Source organism: Coregonus clupeaformis, chromosome 28 (assembly GCF_020615455.1).
Source record: "Coregonus clupeaformis isolate EN_2021a chromosome 28, ASM2061545v1, whole genome shotgun sequence".
Classification (NCBI taxonomy): domain Eukaryota; kingdom Metazoa; phylum Chordata; class Actinopteri; order Salmoniformes; family Salmonidae; genus Coregonus; species Coregonus clupeaformis.
In genome coordinates this window covers 21,676,038-21,692,864 of record NC_059219.1, presented here as the reverse complement: position 1 = coordinate 21,692,864, position 16,827 = coordinate 21,676,038, and the positions used below count along the sequence as shown (strand labels likewise).

The 16,827-nt window shown below is 52.1% G+C and overlaps 1 protein-coding gene across 3 annotated transcripts in view; it reads left to right on the top strand.

Moving 5' to 3' along the window:
* Positions 1-16,827, top strand: part of LOC121542830 (cell adhesion molecule 4-like) — a 140,983-nt gene that overhangs the window by 103,860 nt on the left and 20,296 nt on the right. For all 3 annotated transcript variants that reach the window (XM_045208749.1, XM_041852388.2, XM_045208748.1), the window contains exons 3-6: positions 933-1,220; positions 2,686-2,847; positions 3,245-3,335; positions 4,731-4,903. In XM_045208749.1, coding sequence (XP_045064684.1) covers positions 933-1,220; positions 2,686-2,847; positions 3,245-3,335; positions 4,731-4,903 — 714 coding nt within the window. The remainder of the gene's footprint in view (positions 1-932; positions 1,221-2,685; positions 2,848-3,244; positions 3,336-4,730; positions 4,904-16,827) is intronic.

The window sequence follows — 16,827 nt, the reverse complement described above, 5'->3', positions numbered from 1 at the left end:
TAGCTCTGACTGCCTGTGGATCCCATCTATCTCCTCTAGCTCTGACTGCCTGGCATGCAAATGAGCTGGGACAAAAGGTGAAATAGGACTTGAACAAAGCTGTGACATTTAGTTGCCATTTAGTGAGAGGGGGAAAATAATCTGTATTTTTCTGTCAGGATTCAGGAATTGCTCTCACATTCAGGGAGCTTTGTGAAATAGTATTCTAAGGCAAATGTAGACTATTTTTCTCTATGTCTACAATATATTTATCTGTGTTTCACACAGACACACAACACACACACACACACATACACACACTAAACCTTGGATATAATGAATGATGTTGTGAAATGGTGGAGTATTACACCAGGGAAGAGAGAAGCAATTCTCCCAATGCAGAAGCAAACACAAAAGAGCAGGGAGAACGAGAGTAATAAAAAGAGAGGAAGAGAGGGAGGTAGAGAGGAAAGAGAGAGGTTGTGCAGTCAGTCAGTCAGTCGATACAAAGTGGGTTTGGGGAGGTTTATGAGACAATGGCCATCGAGTCCCTGTCACACTGATGGTTATTAACATTATTTGTTATTATCATGATTTTCTCACAATTGATTTTTCCCTTTCCCTGACAACAAAAGAAAAATCGTTTTGCTCTCTCCCTATGTCCTTTCTCTAGGTTCTCTCTCTTCTCACTGCCTCTGTGGTTACTATGATACTATGGCCTTGGTCAGGAGGTCACAGTGGATTGTTGGATTAACCATGTTTCATTCTTCTTCTCCTTCACTATCCCCCTTTCTATTATTCTATTCACTCCTCCTTGTTACTGCCCCTGTCCTCTTTTCTTTTGGCCTTGCTTTTCTTTCCATATATTTATGCGTTTATCTCCAATTGTGTCTTGACTCCCTCCTACACTCTCTTCCTCCCTGTCTCCCTATATTCCTCCATCCCCTCCCCAGCGTTGAAGGACGACCGTTTCCAGATGGTACTCTTCACTCCCCGCCTGGTGCGCATCACCCTCACCAACGTGAGCGTGTCGGACGAGGGCGGTTACTTCTGCCAGCTCTACACCGACGACACCCACCACCAAGTGGCCACGCTATCCGTGTCCGTCCCTCCCGACACCCCCACGGTGGAGGTGAAGCAGGAGGCCGTGGAGGGGGGCGAGGTGGAGCTCACTTGCCTGTCGCCACGCAGCAAGCCCCCTGCCACGCTGCGCTGGATCAGGGACCGCCGGGAAATACCAGGTCTGTCCATCCTTTGAAGATCTATGTCGCTCTGTCATTCTATCTATCAGTATCTGTCTGTCTGTCTGTCTGTCTGTCTCTGTCTGTCTTTGTTTAGTCATACCTCTCTCTCTCTCTCTCTCTCTCTATCTCTCTCTGCATCTCTCTCTCTCTCTCTCTCTCTCTCTCTCTCTCTCTGCATCTCTCTCTCTGCATCTCTCTCTCTCTCGCTCTCTCTCTCTGCATCTCTCTCTCTCTCTCTCTCTCTCTCTCTCTGCATCTCTCTCTCTCTCTCTCTCTCTCTCTGCATCTCTCTCTCTCTCTCTCTCTCTCTCTCTCTCTCTCTCTCTCTCTCTCTCTCTCTCTCTCTCTGTTCACTTCCTGCATTCCCTATCTATCCGCCTGCCTGTCTCTGTGTCAATCTATCAATCTGTCTCTCTTTCTCAAACTCCAGTATACTCTCTCCTTTTCTGTCTAGTCTTCAATCTAGCTCCCCCTTTACTCCCCACCTGATAAGCCTTCCATCCTGCTATCACTCTGTTTACCATTTTATCTGTCCTTCTGTCCATCTCTTTCTCTCTGTTTGTCTATCCCTCTCTCTGTCCTGTTATACCCTCCACATCTCTCTTATTTCTCTCTTTTTTCTCTCTCACTCCCTCTCTCACTCCCGTCCTGTCTCTCCATCTCAATCTCTAACTCAGCACGTCTCTGTGCCCTTACACTCTGTCCTTTCCCTCACTCCTCTTCTCGTCATCCCCTCTTCCTCTCCTCCTCTTCTCTCTCTCTGTCTCCTCCTTTCATGCCGTGTTCACAAAGATGTCTGTCCCCTGATGTGACAAGGTTACGTAGCAAGCGCAGTGGGCTGATGCGTGGGGCCTACAGCAGCCAGCAGACAGCCCTGCTTTCTGTTCTGCTCTGTTGTGCTGTGGAGGGGGTCCTGTGACATTAAAGGTTAAGCTCCAGATCCTGACAGATAGAATGTATCAGTAATTAAGACAGTATCTCCCTGCCCTCATCTCACGCTTCAATTGGGCCTGCTTTTGTTCACTCAGCTGAAATAATTGAAAACTCAGCATGGTGTTAGTTATTGTCATATTTTTACAAACTCCTATTACGTGACCGCGAGGCCTCAGTTTTGGCCTCCACCATCCCTCCTCCTCTTCCTCCTCCTCTTCCTCCTTCTCTTCTTCCTCCTCCTCTTCCTTCTCCTCGTCTTCCCCTGCCTCTTTTTGAGTCTTTTTATATTTTTAATCGCATCTCACGCTCTCTTTATCTGTCTTTTATGTCTGAGCCTGTCCGGATCCCTCTTCTCCTTGTCATCAATCATGCTCTTCTCACTCTCTCCATGTGTCCTTCTCTCTTCTCCCTTCTCGCTTTCTTCTTTCGCCCGCTCCCTTTCCCTCTCTTCTCTGTTGCTATCGCTCCTCGTCCTCTGTCTGACTCAATACAATTCTGATATGCTCCCTCCCTCCCTCCCCTTCTCTAGGTGTGGTGTCCCAGCAGGAAAATGGGAAGACAGTGAGTGTGTCCAGTACCATCCGTCTACCTGTGGAGAGGAAAGACAACGGGGCAGCGGTCAGCTGTGAGGCCTCCCACCCCGCCCTGGGGGGTCAGAAGAGGGTCCGCCACTACCGCCTCGACGTCCACTGTGAGTGACTGGTCAGCCACCGAGGGTTACCATGGCAACACACTGGCGCTGTATCACCTTCATTTCTGATGGTCATGACTCATATGTGTTTGGTGTCTGGGGTGGTCAACCCTTCTGTTATAAATGACTTATCAACTCACCATTTATGAGTTTGATCAGCATTTTCTACACTTTAGATCTACATAATCAGTGTCATTGCCAAACTGTTGCTGCTTAAATGGCCCTGCATGGCTATCACAGCAACACATGTGTGTGTGTCTATTCACCGAAGCCATTAACAAAGCAGCAGCTGTTTCACGCTGAGGGTTGTTATGATAACAGAACCTCCAACCGTCACTCTGATTGGTTACCATGGTAACAAATGTGTTATAGTTCCTTCCTCCTCCTCTCTCCCTAGTTGCCCCCACAGTGAGGATCATCCCTCCCCCTGGCATCCTCCGAGAGGGAGACTCTCTCAGCCTCACCTGCTCCATCACTGGCAACCCACTGTGAGTGTGTACTGTGTGTGTGTGTGTGTGTGTGTTGTATGCACACACATTTATGAGATTGTTTGATTGGTTTGTGCATTTGCTGTGTGTGTATGCTGTGCTCACACTACAGCTGGTTTAGGAGTATCTGTAGGAGTTGAGACATTCTCTGGATCCCCATAAAGTGTCTGAGGAGGCTGTAAACAAGCCCCTTGTAGACACTGTGATGTGTTTGTTGTGCATGTGTGTCTCTGAGGCAACTAAAGCCTCTTCATTACGCTCTATAAAAACTGGTTTGTGTTTGTATGTGCTTGTGTGTGTGTATGTGTGTGTGTGTGTGGTGAGTAAAGCCATAGTAAAGCCCCACAATAAAGCCAGGCTGAGGAGCCAGTATGTGTGGCCCAGTGAGGATCAGTAACAGCCAGCTGGGGACAGTGACATGAGAGATGGGGCTGTGGTGGCTGATCCACTGGACTGCCCCTGCCTCATCTCACGCTGGAGTGACCTCATCACACGCTCCTTAACACACACCCCCGGTACCCCCCTCACTCTCAGGCCCCGGACAAACTTCCTGTTAACCGTTAATCACCAATTCATTACACTGCCTGTCTTTGTTGGAGGGGTGTGTTTATTAAAGTGTGTGTGTGTGTGTGTGTGTGTGTGTGTGTGTGTGTGTGTGTGTGTGTGTGTGTGTGGATGAGCAGGGGGTTTTAATTAGATGCTTCCTCAGGGATTAGGGTGTAGATGAGCTGGGATTGTAATCTGGCCAGGGTGGGATGAGAGGGACAGCCAGCACAGCACAGGGGATGCACACACACACAGGGCTTTGTGTCTTTGTGTGAGAGTGTGTGGTGTGTCTGTGTGTGTGTCCGTTGTTGCATGTAATCCAATAATATTTTGTCTCACTCGCCTTCTGTCTCACTTTTCTTTGTCTTTCGTGTCTCCACCTCTCTCTCTCCATCCTCCTGTCTTACTCTCTGCCTCTCCCTCTCTCATCTCTCCCCCATAAATCTCTGTCTCTCTATCTCCTTCCCTGGCTCTCTCCTCCCATGTCCCGCTTTCCCTCTCTCCGTCTGACATAACATCTTTCTTTGCTCCCTCTCCTCTCCTTCTCTCTCTCTCTATCCATAAATCTCCACAATTATTTTCTGTCATGCTGTTTTCCTCTCCATTGGTCTAACTTAAAATCTCTCTCACTCCCTCCTCGCCTTTTATTTCCCATAACCCCCCTCTCCCTCCACCACTCTCTCATTTTGTCCTAATCTTTTCTCTCTTTCTACTCCCCAACCCCGCTTGCTCCCCTTGTTTCTCCCCCACTCTATCTAATTATCTCACTCTTTCCACTCTCACTATCTTCTTTCCCTCCCTCCCTCCCTCTCCCTCCTTCCACTCCCTCCCTCCTTTCTCTCTCTGCAGGCCTAGGGATGTCCAGTGGTCTAGGATTAATGACACCTTACCTGAGAGGGCGGAGATCTCTGGCCCCACCCTCCAGGTGTCCCGTCTCAGCCAATCACACAACGGGACCTACCTGTGTCAGGCGCAGAACAACTACGGCCGTGCCGCCGACCACTACACGCTGCTGGTGTACGGTGAGCCACCTTCGCCATGACAACCACTGCCTTGCGGCGAAAAGTTGCCCTAAGGCACAGATCTAGGATCAGCTTACCCTCCATATCCTCCGAATCCATTCACCATCAATCCTAGCGTAGCTTTTTGAATGAGACACCAGAAGCATATCACAGACACAGATGTAGACATCAAACGCGGGAGGTCGGGCTAGGGATTGAGTTTTTAACTCAGCATCTGTAGTCAGTATAGTCAGTGTACCCATTGGCTGTGGCCCCCTAGTGGTTGCTCCTTTCACTGCAACCTTTACATCTGACAGCTGAAGATCAAAAAAAGTGTAGGAGGAGGAGAAAGAGGGAAAGCGGGAGATGGAGACAGAGGGGGGTTGTTGCGTAAGATTTTGGGTCGCCTTAGGCTACGCCCCCCATCCGCTCCCCTACTCTCCCCCCTTCCCATCCTCCCGTAATCCCCTCCCTCCTTACCCTCTCCTGAGCAGTAGCGGCGGGTGGCGGGAGCGGCAGGCATCAAACGACACTCTAACCGTCCTCCGTTGAGAGAGGAGGTGGGTGGGAATGCCACCTTTCATCTAGCCAGAGCAGCCACCACCAGTGCTAAAGCCACACTCTCTCTCTCACTGTGCCAACCAGGTTAGGCATGCCTGGCTTTGAAGTCCGTCCACACTTCAAGAAAATGTCCTTCTCTTCCTTCGTCTCTATCGTCTGTCTCCTAGAAGGGTTCTTCTTTTTCTGGGTCTTCGTTCTTTCTTCTTCTTGTTTATCTGTTTCCCTTCCTCTCTCTGTCAAGCGATCCTATTCCTTCTTTCTTTCTCTACCCTCTTTCCTCCTGTTTTTCTCTTTCTATATATCTTTCTCCTACTCCTTCTCTCTAAATGTCTATATCTCTTATCCTCACTTTGTTCTCTCTCTCTCTCTCTCTCTCTCTCTCTCTCTCTCTCTCTCTCTCGCTCTCGCTCTCGCTCTCTCTCTCTCTCTCTCTCTCTCTCTCTCTCTCTCTCTCTCTCTCTCTCTCTCCTTCCCTCCTACTTTTCTGACCTTGGCAGTAGTTTGCCCTCTTTTTTGGGTGTACTGGAGTTCAGAGCTCCCTGGAGGGGGTCCTGTCTTGTCGAGTCCAAGAGGGACAGAGAGAGGGGGAGAGGAAGGAGGTAGAGCGAGGAAGGGAGGGAGAGAGGAAGAGAGAGGTCGAAGCCAGGTTAGTGTTCAGTTAGGGGCTTGCCAAAGTTGGATTAGCCACGCATGCCTCTGGAAATCCCAAGGTGCCCTGGGGTGGGGTACCTGACACGGCAAGACTTTGTGGCGATGATGAATCAGCTAAAACAGCTCACTATAACAGATCTGAAAAACTCCCCCTCACACTGTCAAGCAGCTCCCAGAGTTATCTAGTGTCTGATGTTGCCGTGAAGCGCAAAATCAGGACAAAACGGAGGCCAATTTGTTGCAGGAGCTTTTCGCTGTGTCAGTTTGTGAAATCTTTGAAAACCAGATAGAGAGTGAGAGGTTGGTGAGTCTCTGTGGAGCCAGGCCCAATGAAGTGAAATCTTTATTCAGCAGGTTTAAGTCTGTGTGTGTGTGTGTAAGTGTGCATGTGTGTGTTTGTGTGTGTGTGCATGCTAATTTGTGTGTGTGTGCGCGTGCATGTTTGTGTGTGTGAGAGAGAATGTGGATGTGCATGCGCATTATTCACGTGCACGTGTCAAGCTCCCACGTACGTATGTAATATAGATATGAGGTTTTGTTTTGGGTGAGCTGAATGCACAAGAGAGCCTGTACTCATCGGATTGCTGGTAGGCTGGATGGAGCGTTGGTTGGTTGCAGTCGCCACCATTGTTAAGGAGCGAGATGGTGGTGGGATGGTGTGGTGGTGGTGGGATGGTGTGGTTGCAGTGCGGTGGGATAGTGTGGTGGGATGGTGTGGTGGTGTGGTGGGATGGCGTGGTGGGATGGTGTGGTGGTGGGATGGTGTGGTGAGATGGCGTGGTGGTGGTGCGGTGGGATGGCGTGGTGGTGGGATGGCGTGGTGGCAGTGTGGTGGGATGGTGTGGTGGTGGTGCGGTGAGATGGCGTGGTGGTGTGGTCCTCTGTAGCTCAGCTGGTAGAGCACGGCGCTTGTAACGCCAAGGTAGTGGGTTCGATCCCCGGGACCACCCATACACAAAAAAAATTATTATGCACGCATGACTGTAAGTCGCTTTGAATAAAAGCGTCTGCTAAATGGCATATTATTATTATGCCGTGGTGGCAGTGTGGTGGGAAGGCGTGGTGGTGGTGTGGTGGGATGGTGTGTTGGTGTGGTGGTGGTGCGGTGGGATGGCGTGGTGGGATGGTGTGGTGGTGTGGTGAGATGGCGTGGTGGTGGTGCGGTGGGATGGTGTGGTGGTGTGGTGAGATGGCGTGGTGGTGTTGGTGCGGTGGGATGGCGTGGTGGCAGTGTGGTGGGATGGCGTGGTGGTGGTGTGGTGGGATGGCGTGGTGGCAGTGTGGTGGGATGGCGTGGTGGTGGTGTGGTGGGATGGTGTGGTGGTGTGGTGGGATGGTGTGGTGGTGTGGTGAGATGGCGTGGTGGTGGTGCGGTGGGATGGCGTGGTGGTGGAGCTCAGAGGAGAACGTTACTGATTGTCTCTGCAAAGCCCTGAGGGCCTGCTTATGTAATTGAACTGAGCTGCTGTGCTCAGATGGATTGCTGCAAGCCAATAAAGCCCATTAGAACTGAATTGCATGAGAGAGTGTTGGAGATGGATGGAAAGTGCGAAAGAGAGCAGGAGAGGAGGAGAGAGAGAAAGAAGGCGAGGAGGAGAGAAAGAGATAGAGGCAGGAGTGAGAGGAAGACAGTAAATAGAGGGTGAAAGTGTAGTGAAAGGGCATAACAAGAGAGACAATAGAGTGAGAAGATAGACAGGAGAAAAGAGAATGGGTAGAGGGATGGATGGAGAGATATAGTTGTGGTTTGGGGGAAGATGAGTGCTGGGAGTGAGGGGGGGTTAGGATAAGGGGAGGGAGAGAGAGAGAGGGTGGGAGTGAGTGGGGTTAGGATAGGGGGAAGGAGAGCGAGAGAGAGGGTGGGAGTGAGGGGGAGTTAGGATAGGGGGAGGGAGAGAGAGAGGGTGGGAATGAAGGAGGGGGGTTAGGATAGGGCGAGGGAGAGAGAGGGTGGGAGTGAGGGGGGTTAGGATAGGGGGAGGGAGAGAGTGAGAGAGGGTGGGAGTGAGGGGTGTTAGGATAGGGGGGAAGGAAAGTGAGAGAGGTTGGGAGTGAGGGGTGGGTTAGGATAGGGGGAGGGAGAGAGAGAGGGTGGGAGTGAGGGAGGGGTTATGATAGGGGGAGGGAGAGTGAGAGAGGGTGGGAGTGAGGGGTGTTAGGATAGGGGGAAGGAGAGAGAGAGAGGTTGGGAGTGAGGGGTGGGTTAGGATAGGGGGAGGGAGAGAGAGAGGGTGGGTGGGAGTGAGGGAGGGGGTTAGAATAGGGGGAGGGAGAGAGAGAGGGTGGGAGTGAGGGAGGGGTTATGATAGGGGAGGGAGAGTGTGAGAGAGGGTGGGAGTGAGGGGTGTTAGGATAGGGGGAAGGAGAGAGAGAGAGGTTGGGAGTGAGGGGTGGGTTAGGATAGGGGGAGGGAGAGAGAGAGGGTGGGTGGGAGTGAGGGAGGGGGTTAGAATAGGGGGAGGGAGAGAGAGAAGGTATGTGAGAGTGAGGGAGGGAGGGAGGGGGGTTAGGATAGGGGGAGGAAGAAACAGAGGAAAGATGAGGTGAAAAAACCTGAATCCTAGGTGGTGTTTTTCCCCTTGTGGCTCTTGACAGTCTTCTATTGACAGTGAGAAAGTCAATGTAGTGCAGGCTATGGCCAAATCAATGTGGAGCAGCGGTAAGGGACGAGGCCTTCTGACCAGCAGCTAGATGACATTTAACCTTGTGTTGTGAGTGACACATAGCTTACTGTGCTTTAAGCCAAGGCTGCAGCACTGGAACAGAAAAACACGCAGAAACAGGGAATGTTCAATCATATATGAGTGTTTTATCTCTCTAGGTTAAGGAATTATATTTGAGAGAAATTTCATTATCAACAACTTCAATATGCAAATGAGAAAACAGCCGTGAATATAGGTGTATGAGTGGTGAGCGTACAGAATAACAATATGATAGGAGAATGCCTTGCGGTGATCTGACTGGCTGTACAGCCGCATAGTAATGAAGCTTTAGAGAGAGAGAGAGTGCTCATAGAGGAATGGAATAAGAAATGGAACAAGGGAATGTGGAAGCGGAATGAAAGAGTGCGTGGGAGAGAGGAGAGTGATTAAGGTTGAGGAGGATCGCCTCTGAGGGAGAGAAGAGAGATTTGAGTAGAGAGAGGAGAGGATGTTGGAGGAGAGATGAGGGAGAAAGAAAGTGAGAAATGGAGAGAAGTCATTATGTCACGGTTCAGACAGACGACAAGAGGACCACAATTGCGTCACACCAGAAAGTTTATTAAAACTTAAGGGAAAAGGGAAGTAGGGAGTGAGTGAAGGCTCCAGGGGTTATCCCGTCCAATGTGCTGGGTCTGTGCCCCCCCCCCAGTGGCAGCGATGCGTCCGATGACGCCGGTGGTTGGTGGTCCAGAAGTCCTGGGGGAGGAAACACAGACACAACGGGGCGGATGAAACAAGGCAGAAGTACAGTTCAAGGGAAATCCAAATACGTTGTAGCAAGGCAGAAGGCTGGTCAGAGTTACCGGGGTCGAAGAGTAGTCCGGAGTCGTAATGGCAGAGAGCAGGTCTGGTTTTCCTGGGGCAGAAGAGTATCCAAGAATCAGGCAGGTCCGGGGGTCACAAAACAAGGGTGAGCCAGAAGCGCGAGCACACAGGTTCCGGGTGTGAGCTTTGCAGACGATCTGACAAAGGAGAGCTGAAAGACGGGACTTTAAATACTGGGAGAGGTTAGTGGGTAATGCAGCGCAGCTGGCAGAGTAATAAGAGCCGAGCAGAGCAGGAACAGGTGGAGCTCGTTAGGCTGAGTAGAGAGAGAGAGATGAGCAGAGTGGAAGATAGTGGAAACACATGAAGGTGGTAACCCGGTGGAGTGAGAGGGCTCATGACAGAACCCCCCCCCCCAAGGGACGGCCCCAGAAGTCCCAAGAGCAACACCACGCCGGGCGGGAGGAGGGGAGCCGGAGGAGGGCTAGAACTCCTCCGAACGGTCCGAGCGAACGCCCTCATCCTCGGAGGAAGCCGGAGGGCCGTGGTCGGGAGATGGGACAGGTCCCGAGACAGGATCAGGCACAGGACAGGAAGCCGAGCGGGCAGGACGGTTAGGGATCCCTCTGGGGCGGCCCCTACGGATTGCAGGTTGATCAGGATGCCGTTGGTGGAAGGCGGTGATGAGAGTCCTATCCACAATCCGACTAGCTGGCACCCAGGTCCTTTCCTCAGGTCCATAGCCCTCCCAGTCAATGAGGTACTGGAGACCCCTACCCCTCCGTCTGGACCGAAGCAGGCGGCGGACGGTGTAAACCAGACCACCATCGACGAGCCGTGGAGGAGGAGGACAAGGCGCAGCAGGGACCAGCGGACTCTCATGAATGGGCTTAATCTTAGACACATGGAAAGTGGGGTGCACCCTCATGGAATTAGGCAGTTGGAGCCGGACAGCAGTTGGGCTAATCACTCTTATGATAGGGAATGGGCCAATGAACCGAGGTGCCAACTTCTGCGACTCCACCCTGAGTGGCAGGTTCCTTGATGACAACCACACCCTTTGACCAACATGGTAGGTGGGAGCAGGGATTCTCCGACGGTTGGCCCCGGTAGTGTAGCTGGCAACGGATCTGAGAAGTGTGGCTCGGGCCTGTGACCAGGTGCGGCGACATCGACGGGCAAACGCAAGTGCAGATGGGCAAGTAACCTCCCCTTCCTGACTGGCAAATAGAGGAGGCTGGTATCCATAAACACATTGGAAAGGGGACATACCGATGGCAGAGCAGGTCAGAGAATTGTGTGCGTACTCCACCCATGTCAATTGCTGCGACCAGGAGTGGGGGTTGCGTGAAGTCATGCATCGCAGTGCCTTCTCGAGCTCCTGATTTGCCCGCTCTGACTGCCCATTGGATTGGGGATGGAATCCGGAAGTCAGACTGACTGTGGCTCCCAGCAGGTGACAGAACTCCTTCCAAAAAGCGGAGGAGAATTGTGGACCACGGTCAGAAACTACATCCTTTGGCAGTCCGTGGATCCGGAAGACGTGTTCCAGGACCACCTGGGCGGTCTCCTTGGCGGTTGGGAGCTTGGGGAGGGGAATGAAGTGTGCCATCTTGCTGAATCGGTCAACTATGGTGAGAATGACGGTCTTGCCCCTTGAAGGGGGGCAGCCCCGTGACAAAGTCAAGGGCGATGTGAGACCAGGGACGTCTGGGCACAGGCAGGGGCTGCAGCAATCCGGCTGGGGGCTGGCAGGACGACTTGTGTTGGTTGCAGATGGGGCAGGCTTGGACGAATTCCCGTACATCCTTTCTCAGAGCGGGCCACCAGAACCTCTGGGCGAGCAGGTTGTAAGTGCGGGTGGAGCCCGGGTGACAAGCTAGGCGGGAGTCATGTCCCCACTGAACGACCTGGGACCTTAGGTTTTCGGGGACAAAAAGGCGGTCAGCTGGGCAAGTGCTGGGACCGGGCTGGTTACGGAGAGCTTCCAGCACCTGTTCCTCAACAGCCCAGGTCAGAGCTGCTACGATGCAGGGACTTGGCAGAATCGACACAGGATCCTTGGAGGGGTTGTCATCCTTCTGGAATTGACGGGAGAGGGCGTCTGGCTTGGTGTTGCGTGATCCAGGCCGGTATGACAGAGTGAAATTGAACCTGGTGAAGAACAGGGCCCAGCGGGACTGCCTGGAGTTCAACCGTTTGGCCGTGCGGATGTACTCCAAGTTCTTATGATCGGTCCAAACGAGAAATGGAATGGTGGACCCCTCCAGCCAGTGACGCCACTCCTCCAAGGCAAGCTTCACAGCCAGCAGCTCTCGGTTCCCTATGTCGTAATTGCACTCAGAGGGGGACAACCGACGTGAGAAAAAGGCACAGGGATGGAGCTTCCTATCCTCCGCAGCCCACTGAGAAATCACAGCACCAACTCCCACATCCGAGGCGTCCACCTCCACAATGAATTGCCGGTCCACGTCAGGCATCTGGAGGATGGGAGCGGAGGTGAACCTTACCTTGAGGGTACTGAAGGCCTTGTCGGCTGCTGGGGTCCAGGTGAAGGGTTGCTTGGTGCTGGTTAGAGCAGTGAGAGGGGCAGCAACGGTACTGTAGTTCCGGATAAACTTTCTATAGAAGTTAGCAAACCCCAGAAACTGTTGCAGCTTCTTTCTGTTCTCCGGAACTGGCCATGACGTGACTGCTGATACTTTGGCAGGATCCATTTGGATACTTCCCTCTGCCACTATGTACCCCAGGAAGGCCACTGTCTTGACGTGAAACTCACATTTCTCTGCCTTGGCGTAGAGGGAATTCTCCAGAAGACGATGAAGGACTTGCTGGACATGGCGGGTGTGTTCAGACAGGTTTCTGGAGTAGATTAAGATGTCATCCAGGTAAACGAAGACAAACTTGTTTAACATGTCCCGCAGTACATCATTCACTAGAGCCTGGAACACAGCAGGAGCATTGGTGAGGCCAAAAGGCATAACCAGATACTCGTAGTGGCCTGTTGGTGTATTGAATGCGGTCTTCCATTCATCTCCCTCCCGGATCCGCACAAGGTGGTAAGCGTTTCTGAGATCCAACTTGGTAAAAACAGTGGCTCCCTGGAGCAACTCAAAAGCAGAGGTGAGCAGAGGGAGAGGGTAACGGTTTTTCACTGTGATGTCGTTGAGTCCCCTGTAGTCGATGCAGGGGCGAAGAGATCCGTCCCTCTTCCCCACAAAGAAGAAGCCAGCACCAGCCGGAGATGAAGATGAACGGATCAATCCTGTGGACAGAGAGTCATTGATGTAGTCCTCCATGGACCTTCTTTCAGGAGCAGACAACGAATAAAGACGGCCCCTTGGAGGGGCTGTTCCAGGGAGGAGGTCGATGGCACAGTCGTACGGTCGGTGAGGGGGCAGAGATGTGGCTCTTGCTTTGTTAAACACTTCTCTGAGACCATGGTAGCATTCTGGGACATGGGAGAGGTCAGGGGCGGAGTTAGTAGGTACTGGCCGAGGGGGTAGTGCGGCAGCAAGCAGGCAGGCTCGGTGGCAGTCCTCTCCCCACTCCCTGATCACCCCGGTCACCCAGTCGAGCTGAGGGTTGTGCCGGCGGAGCCATGGGTAACCCAGGATGAGGGGTTGGCCTGGAGAGGGAAGCAGGTGAAACTGGATAGTCTCTTGATGGTTTCCGGACAGACCCATCAAGACCGGGGCCGTGACATGAGTGACTGATCCGAGTAAGTGTCCGTCCAGTGCCCGGGCAGGAATAGGAGGTGTCAAACGGAGGTTCTCCAGTCCCAGTTGGCGTGCCAGCTTGATGTCCATTATGTTGGCTTCGGCGCCAGAATCCACCAGGGCAGCCAGGGTGTGAGTAGAGTCAGAGAGGCGGAGGTGAACTTGCAGCAAGGGTTTGCGGTCGGAGGACTGGATGGTCATTGAGCTCAACCGGACTCCCCCTATGCCCGGTGAGCTTCGGCTTTTAAAGGGCAGGTTACCACACGATGTCCATCACCTCCACAATAGAGGCAGAGGTTTGAGGTGAAGCGGCGCTGGCGCTCTGCAGGAGTGAGAGAGGCTCGCCCAATCTCCATAGGCTCAGACTGATCAAGCTGACTTGGGTGAGTGGCAGTAGCTGACAGGAGCCCAGTCGGATCTCTCCGAATGCCGGTAGTTGGTGGACCTTGGCGCCCCCTCTCACGACGACGGGTCTGTATCCTTCTGTCGATCCGGACAGTCAGTGCGATGGCTTCATCAAGAGTGGAAGGCAGTTCATGGGAGACCAACTCGTCCTTGATATAGTCAGCCAAGCTATGGAAGAACGCGTCCACCAATGATGGTGTGTTCCAAGAACTTCGTCTTGCCAGGGTTCGGAAGTCGATGGAATGGTCTGCGACTGTACGTCTGCCTTGTCGAATACTGAACAGTTCACGAGACGCCTCTGCGGTTGGTGAATCCAGGTCAAACACCTTCAGCATCTCCTCAGCAAACAGGTCGAAGGTTGCACATGCGGGGGTTTGACGTTCGAACTCTGCTGTTCCCCAGAGTCGAGCTCGGCCCGTCAGGTGAGTGATGGCATACCCGACCCTAGCCCCTCCGTGGCGAAGGTCCTTGGCTGCAAGGAGAACTGAAGTCGGCAGCTAGTCAGGAATGGCCGGACCTGGGTAGAATCGCCGTTGAACCGCTCGGGGTTTCCAATCTTGGGTTCCGGGCAGCGGCTGAAATGACCGGGGCAGGTAACTCGGAGGCAGGGCTGGTGGGCAGACTGGCTGGGGGTAAGGTTGGTGAGGAGTTGGATGATCCTGGCGAGTTGTTGTTGCTGCTGCTGGGACTGCTGCTGGTGCTGCTGGAACTGCTGATGCTGTTGGTGGCCGACCTGAAGCAGAGAGGTGATGTCGCCGCTCATGCGACCTAGCTCTCTCTCAGTGTGTTCCAGGCGTAGCATGGCGGTGGGTTGCTCAGGTTCTTCGGTTTCCATGTCGGGGGAAGTGTGCGCTGAGTCCATGATGGTCAGATCGTACTGTCACGGTTCAGACAGACGACAAGAGGACCACAATTGCGTCACACCAGAAAGTTTATTAAAACTTAAGGGAAAAGGGAAGTAGGGAGTGAGTGAAGGCTCCAGGGGTTATCCCGTCCAATGTGCTGGGTCTGTGCCCCCCCAGTGGCAGCGATGGCGTCCGATGACGCCGGTGGTTGGTGGTCCAGAAGTCCTGGGGGAGGAAACACAGACACAACGGGGCGGATGAAACAAGGCAGAAGTACAGTTCAAGGGAAATCCAAATACGTTGTAGCAAGGCAGAAGGCTGGTCAGAGTTACCGGGGTCGAAGAGTAGTCCGGAGTCGTAATGGCAGAGAGCAGGTCTGGTTTTCCTGGGGCAGAAGAGTATCCAAGAATCAGGCAGGTCCGGGGTCACAAAACAAGGGTGAGCCAGAAGCGCGAGCACACAGGTTCCGGGGTGTGAGCTTTGCAGACGATCTGACAAAGGAGAGCTGAAAGACGGGACTTTAAATACTGGGAGAGGTTAGTGGGTAATGCAGCGCAGCTGGCAGAGTAATAAGAGCCGAGCAGAGCAGGAACAGGTGGAGCTCGTTAGGCTGAGTAGAGAGAGAGAGATGAGCAGAGTGGAAGATAGTGGAAACACATGAAGGTGGTAACCCGGTGGAGTGAGAGGGCTCATGACACATTATTTATAAGTCTTCCCAGAATTAAGTTTTAACGGTCAAGAGATATGAATCAGTGTCCAATTAATTAGCCGACTGACCCTGCCCATTAATCCCTCTGCCTCAGGTGAGACACACACACATACTGACCCATTCCCCAGTGAACTCGCTCTCTTTCTCTCACATACTGACCCATTCCCCAGTGAACTCGCTCTCTTTCTCTCACATATTGACCCATTCCCCAGTGAACTCTCTCTCTTTCTCTTACATACACTCCAAAATCTGTACTTCTGCTGTCCCCATAGGATAACCCTTTTAAGTTCCAGGTAGAATCCTTTTTGGTTACAGGTAGAACTCTTTTGGGTTCCATGTAGAACCCTCTGTGGAAAGGTTTTTACATGGAAGCCAAAAGGGTTATACAGTGAGGGAAAAGGGTATTTGATCCCCTGCTGATTTTGTACGTTTGCCCACTGACAAAGAAATGATCAGTCTATAATTTTAATGGTAGGTTTACTTGAACAGTGAGAGACAGAATAACAAAACAAAAATCCAGAAAAACGCATGTCAAAAATGTTAAAAATTGATTTGCATTTTAATGAGGGAAATAAGTATTTGACCCCGTCTCAATCAGAAAGATTTCTGGCTCCTAGGTGTCTTTTATACAGGTAACGAGCTGAGATTAGGAGCACACTCGTAAAGGGAGTGCTCCTAATCTCAGCTTGTTACCTGTATAAAAGACACCTGTCCACAGAAGCAATCAATCAATCAGATTCCAAACTCTCCACCATGGCCAAGACCAAAGAGCTCTCCAAGGATGTCAGGGACAAGATTGTAGACCTACACAAGGCTGGAATGGGCTACAAGACCATCGCCAAGCAGCTTGGTGAGAAGGTGACAACAGTTGGTGCGATTATTCGCAAATGGAAGAAACACAAAATATTGTCAATCTCCCTCAGCCTGGGGCTCCATGCAAGATCTCACCTCGTGGAGTTGCAATGATCATGAGAACGGTGAGGAATCAGCCCAGAACTACACGGGAGGATCTTGTCAATGATCTCAAGGCAGCTGGGACCATAGTCACCAAGAAAACAATTGGTAACACATTACGCCATGAAGGACAGAAATCCTGTAGTGCCCGCAAGGTCCCCCTGCTCAAGAAAGCACATATACAGGGCCGTCTGAAGTTTGCCAATGAACATCTGAATGATTCAGAGGAGAACTGGGTGAAAGTGTTGTGGTCAGATGAGACCAAAATCGAGCTCTTTGGCATCAACTCAACTCTCTGTGTTTGGAGGAGGAGGAATGCTGCCTATGACCCCAAGAACACCATCCCCACCGTCAAACATGGAGGTGGAAACATTATGCTTTGAGGGTGTTTTTCTGCTAAGGGGACAGGACAACTTCACCGCATCAAAGGGACGATGGACGGGGCCATGTACCGGTTGAGAACCTCCTTCCCTCAGCCAGGGCATTGAAAATGGGTTGTGGATGGGTATTCCAGCATGACAATGACCCAAAACACACGGCCAAGGAAACAAAGGAGTGGCTCAAGAAGAAGCATATTAAGGTCCTGGAGTGGCCTAGCCAGTCTCCAGACCTTAATCCCATAGAAAATCTGTGG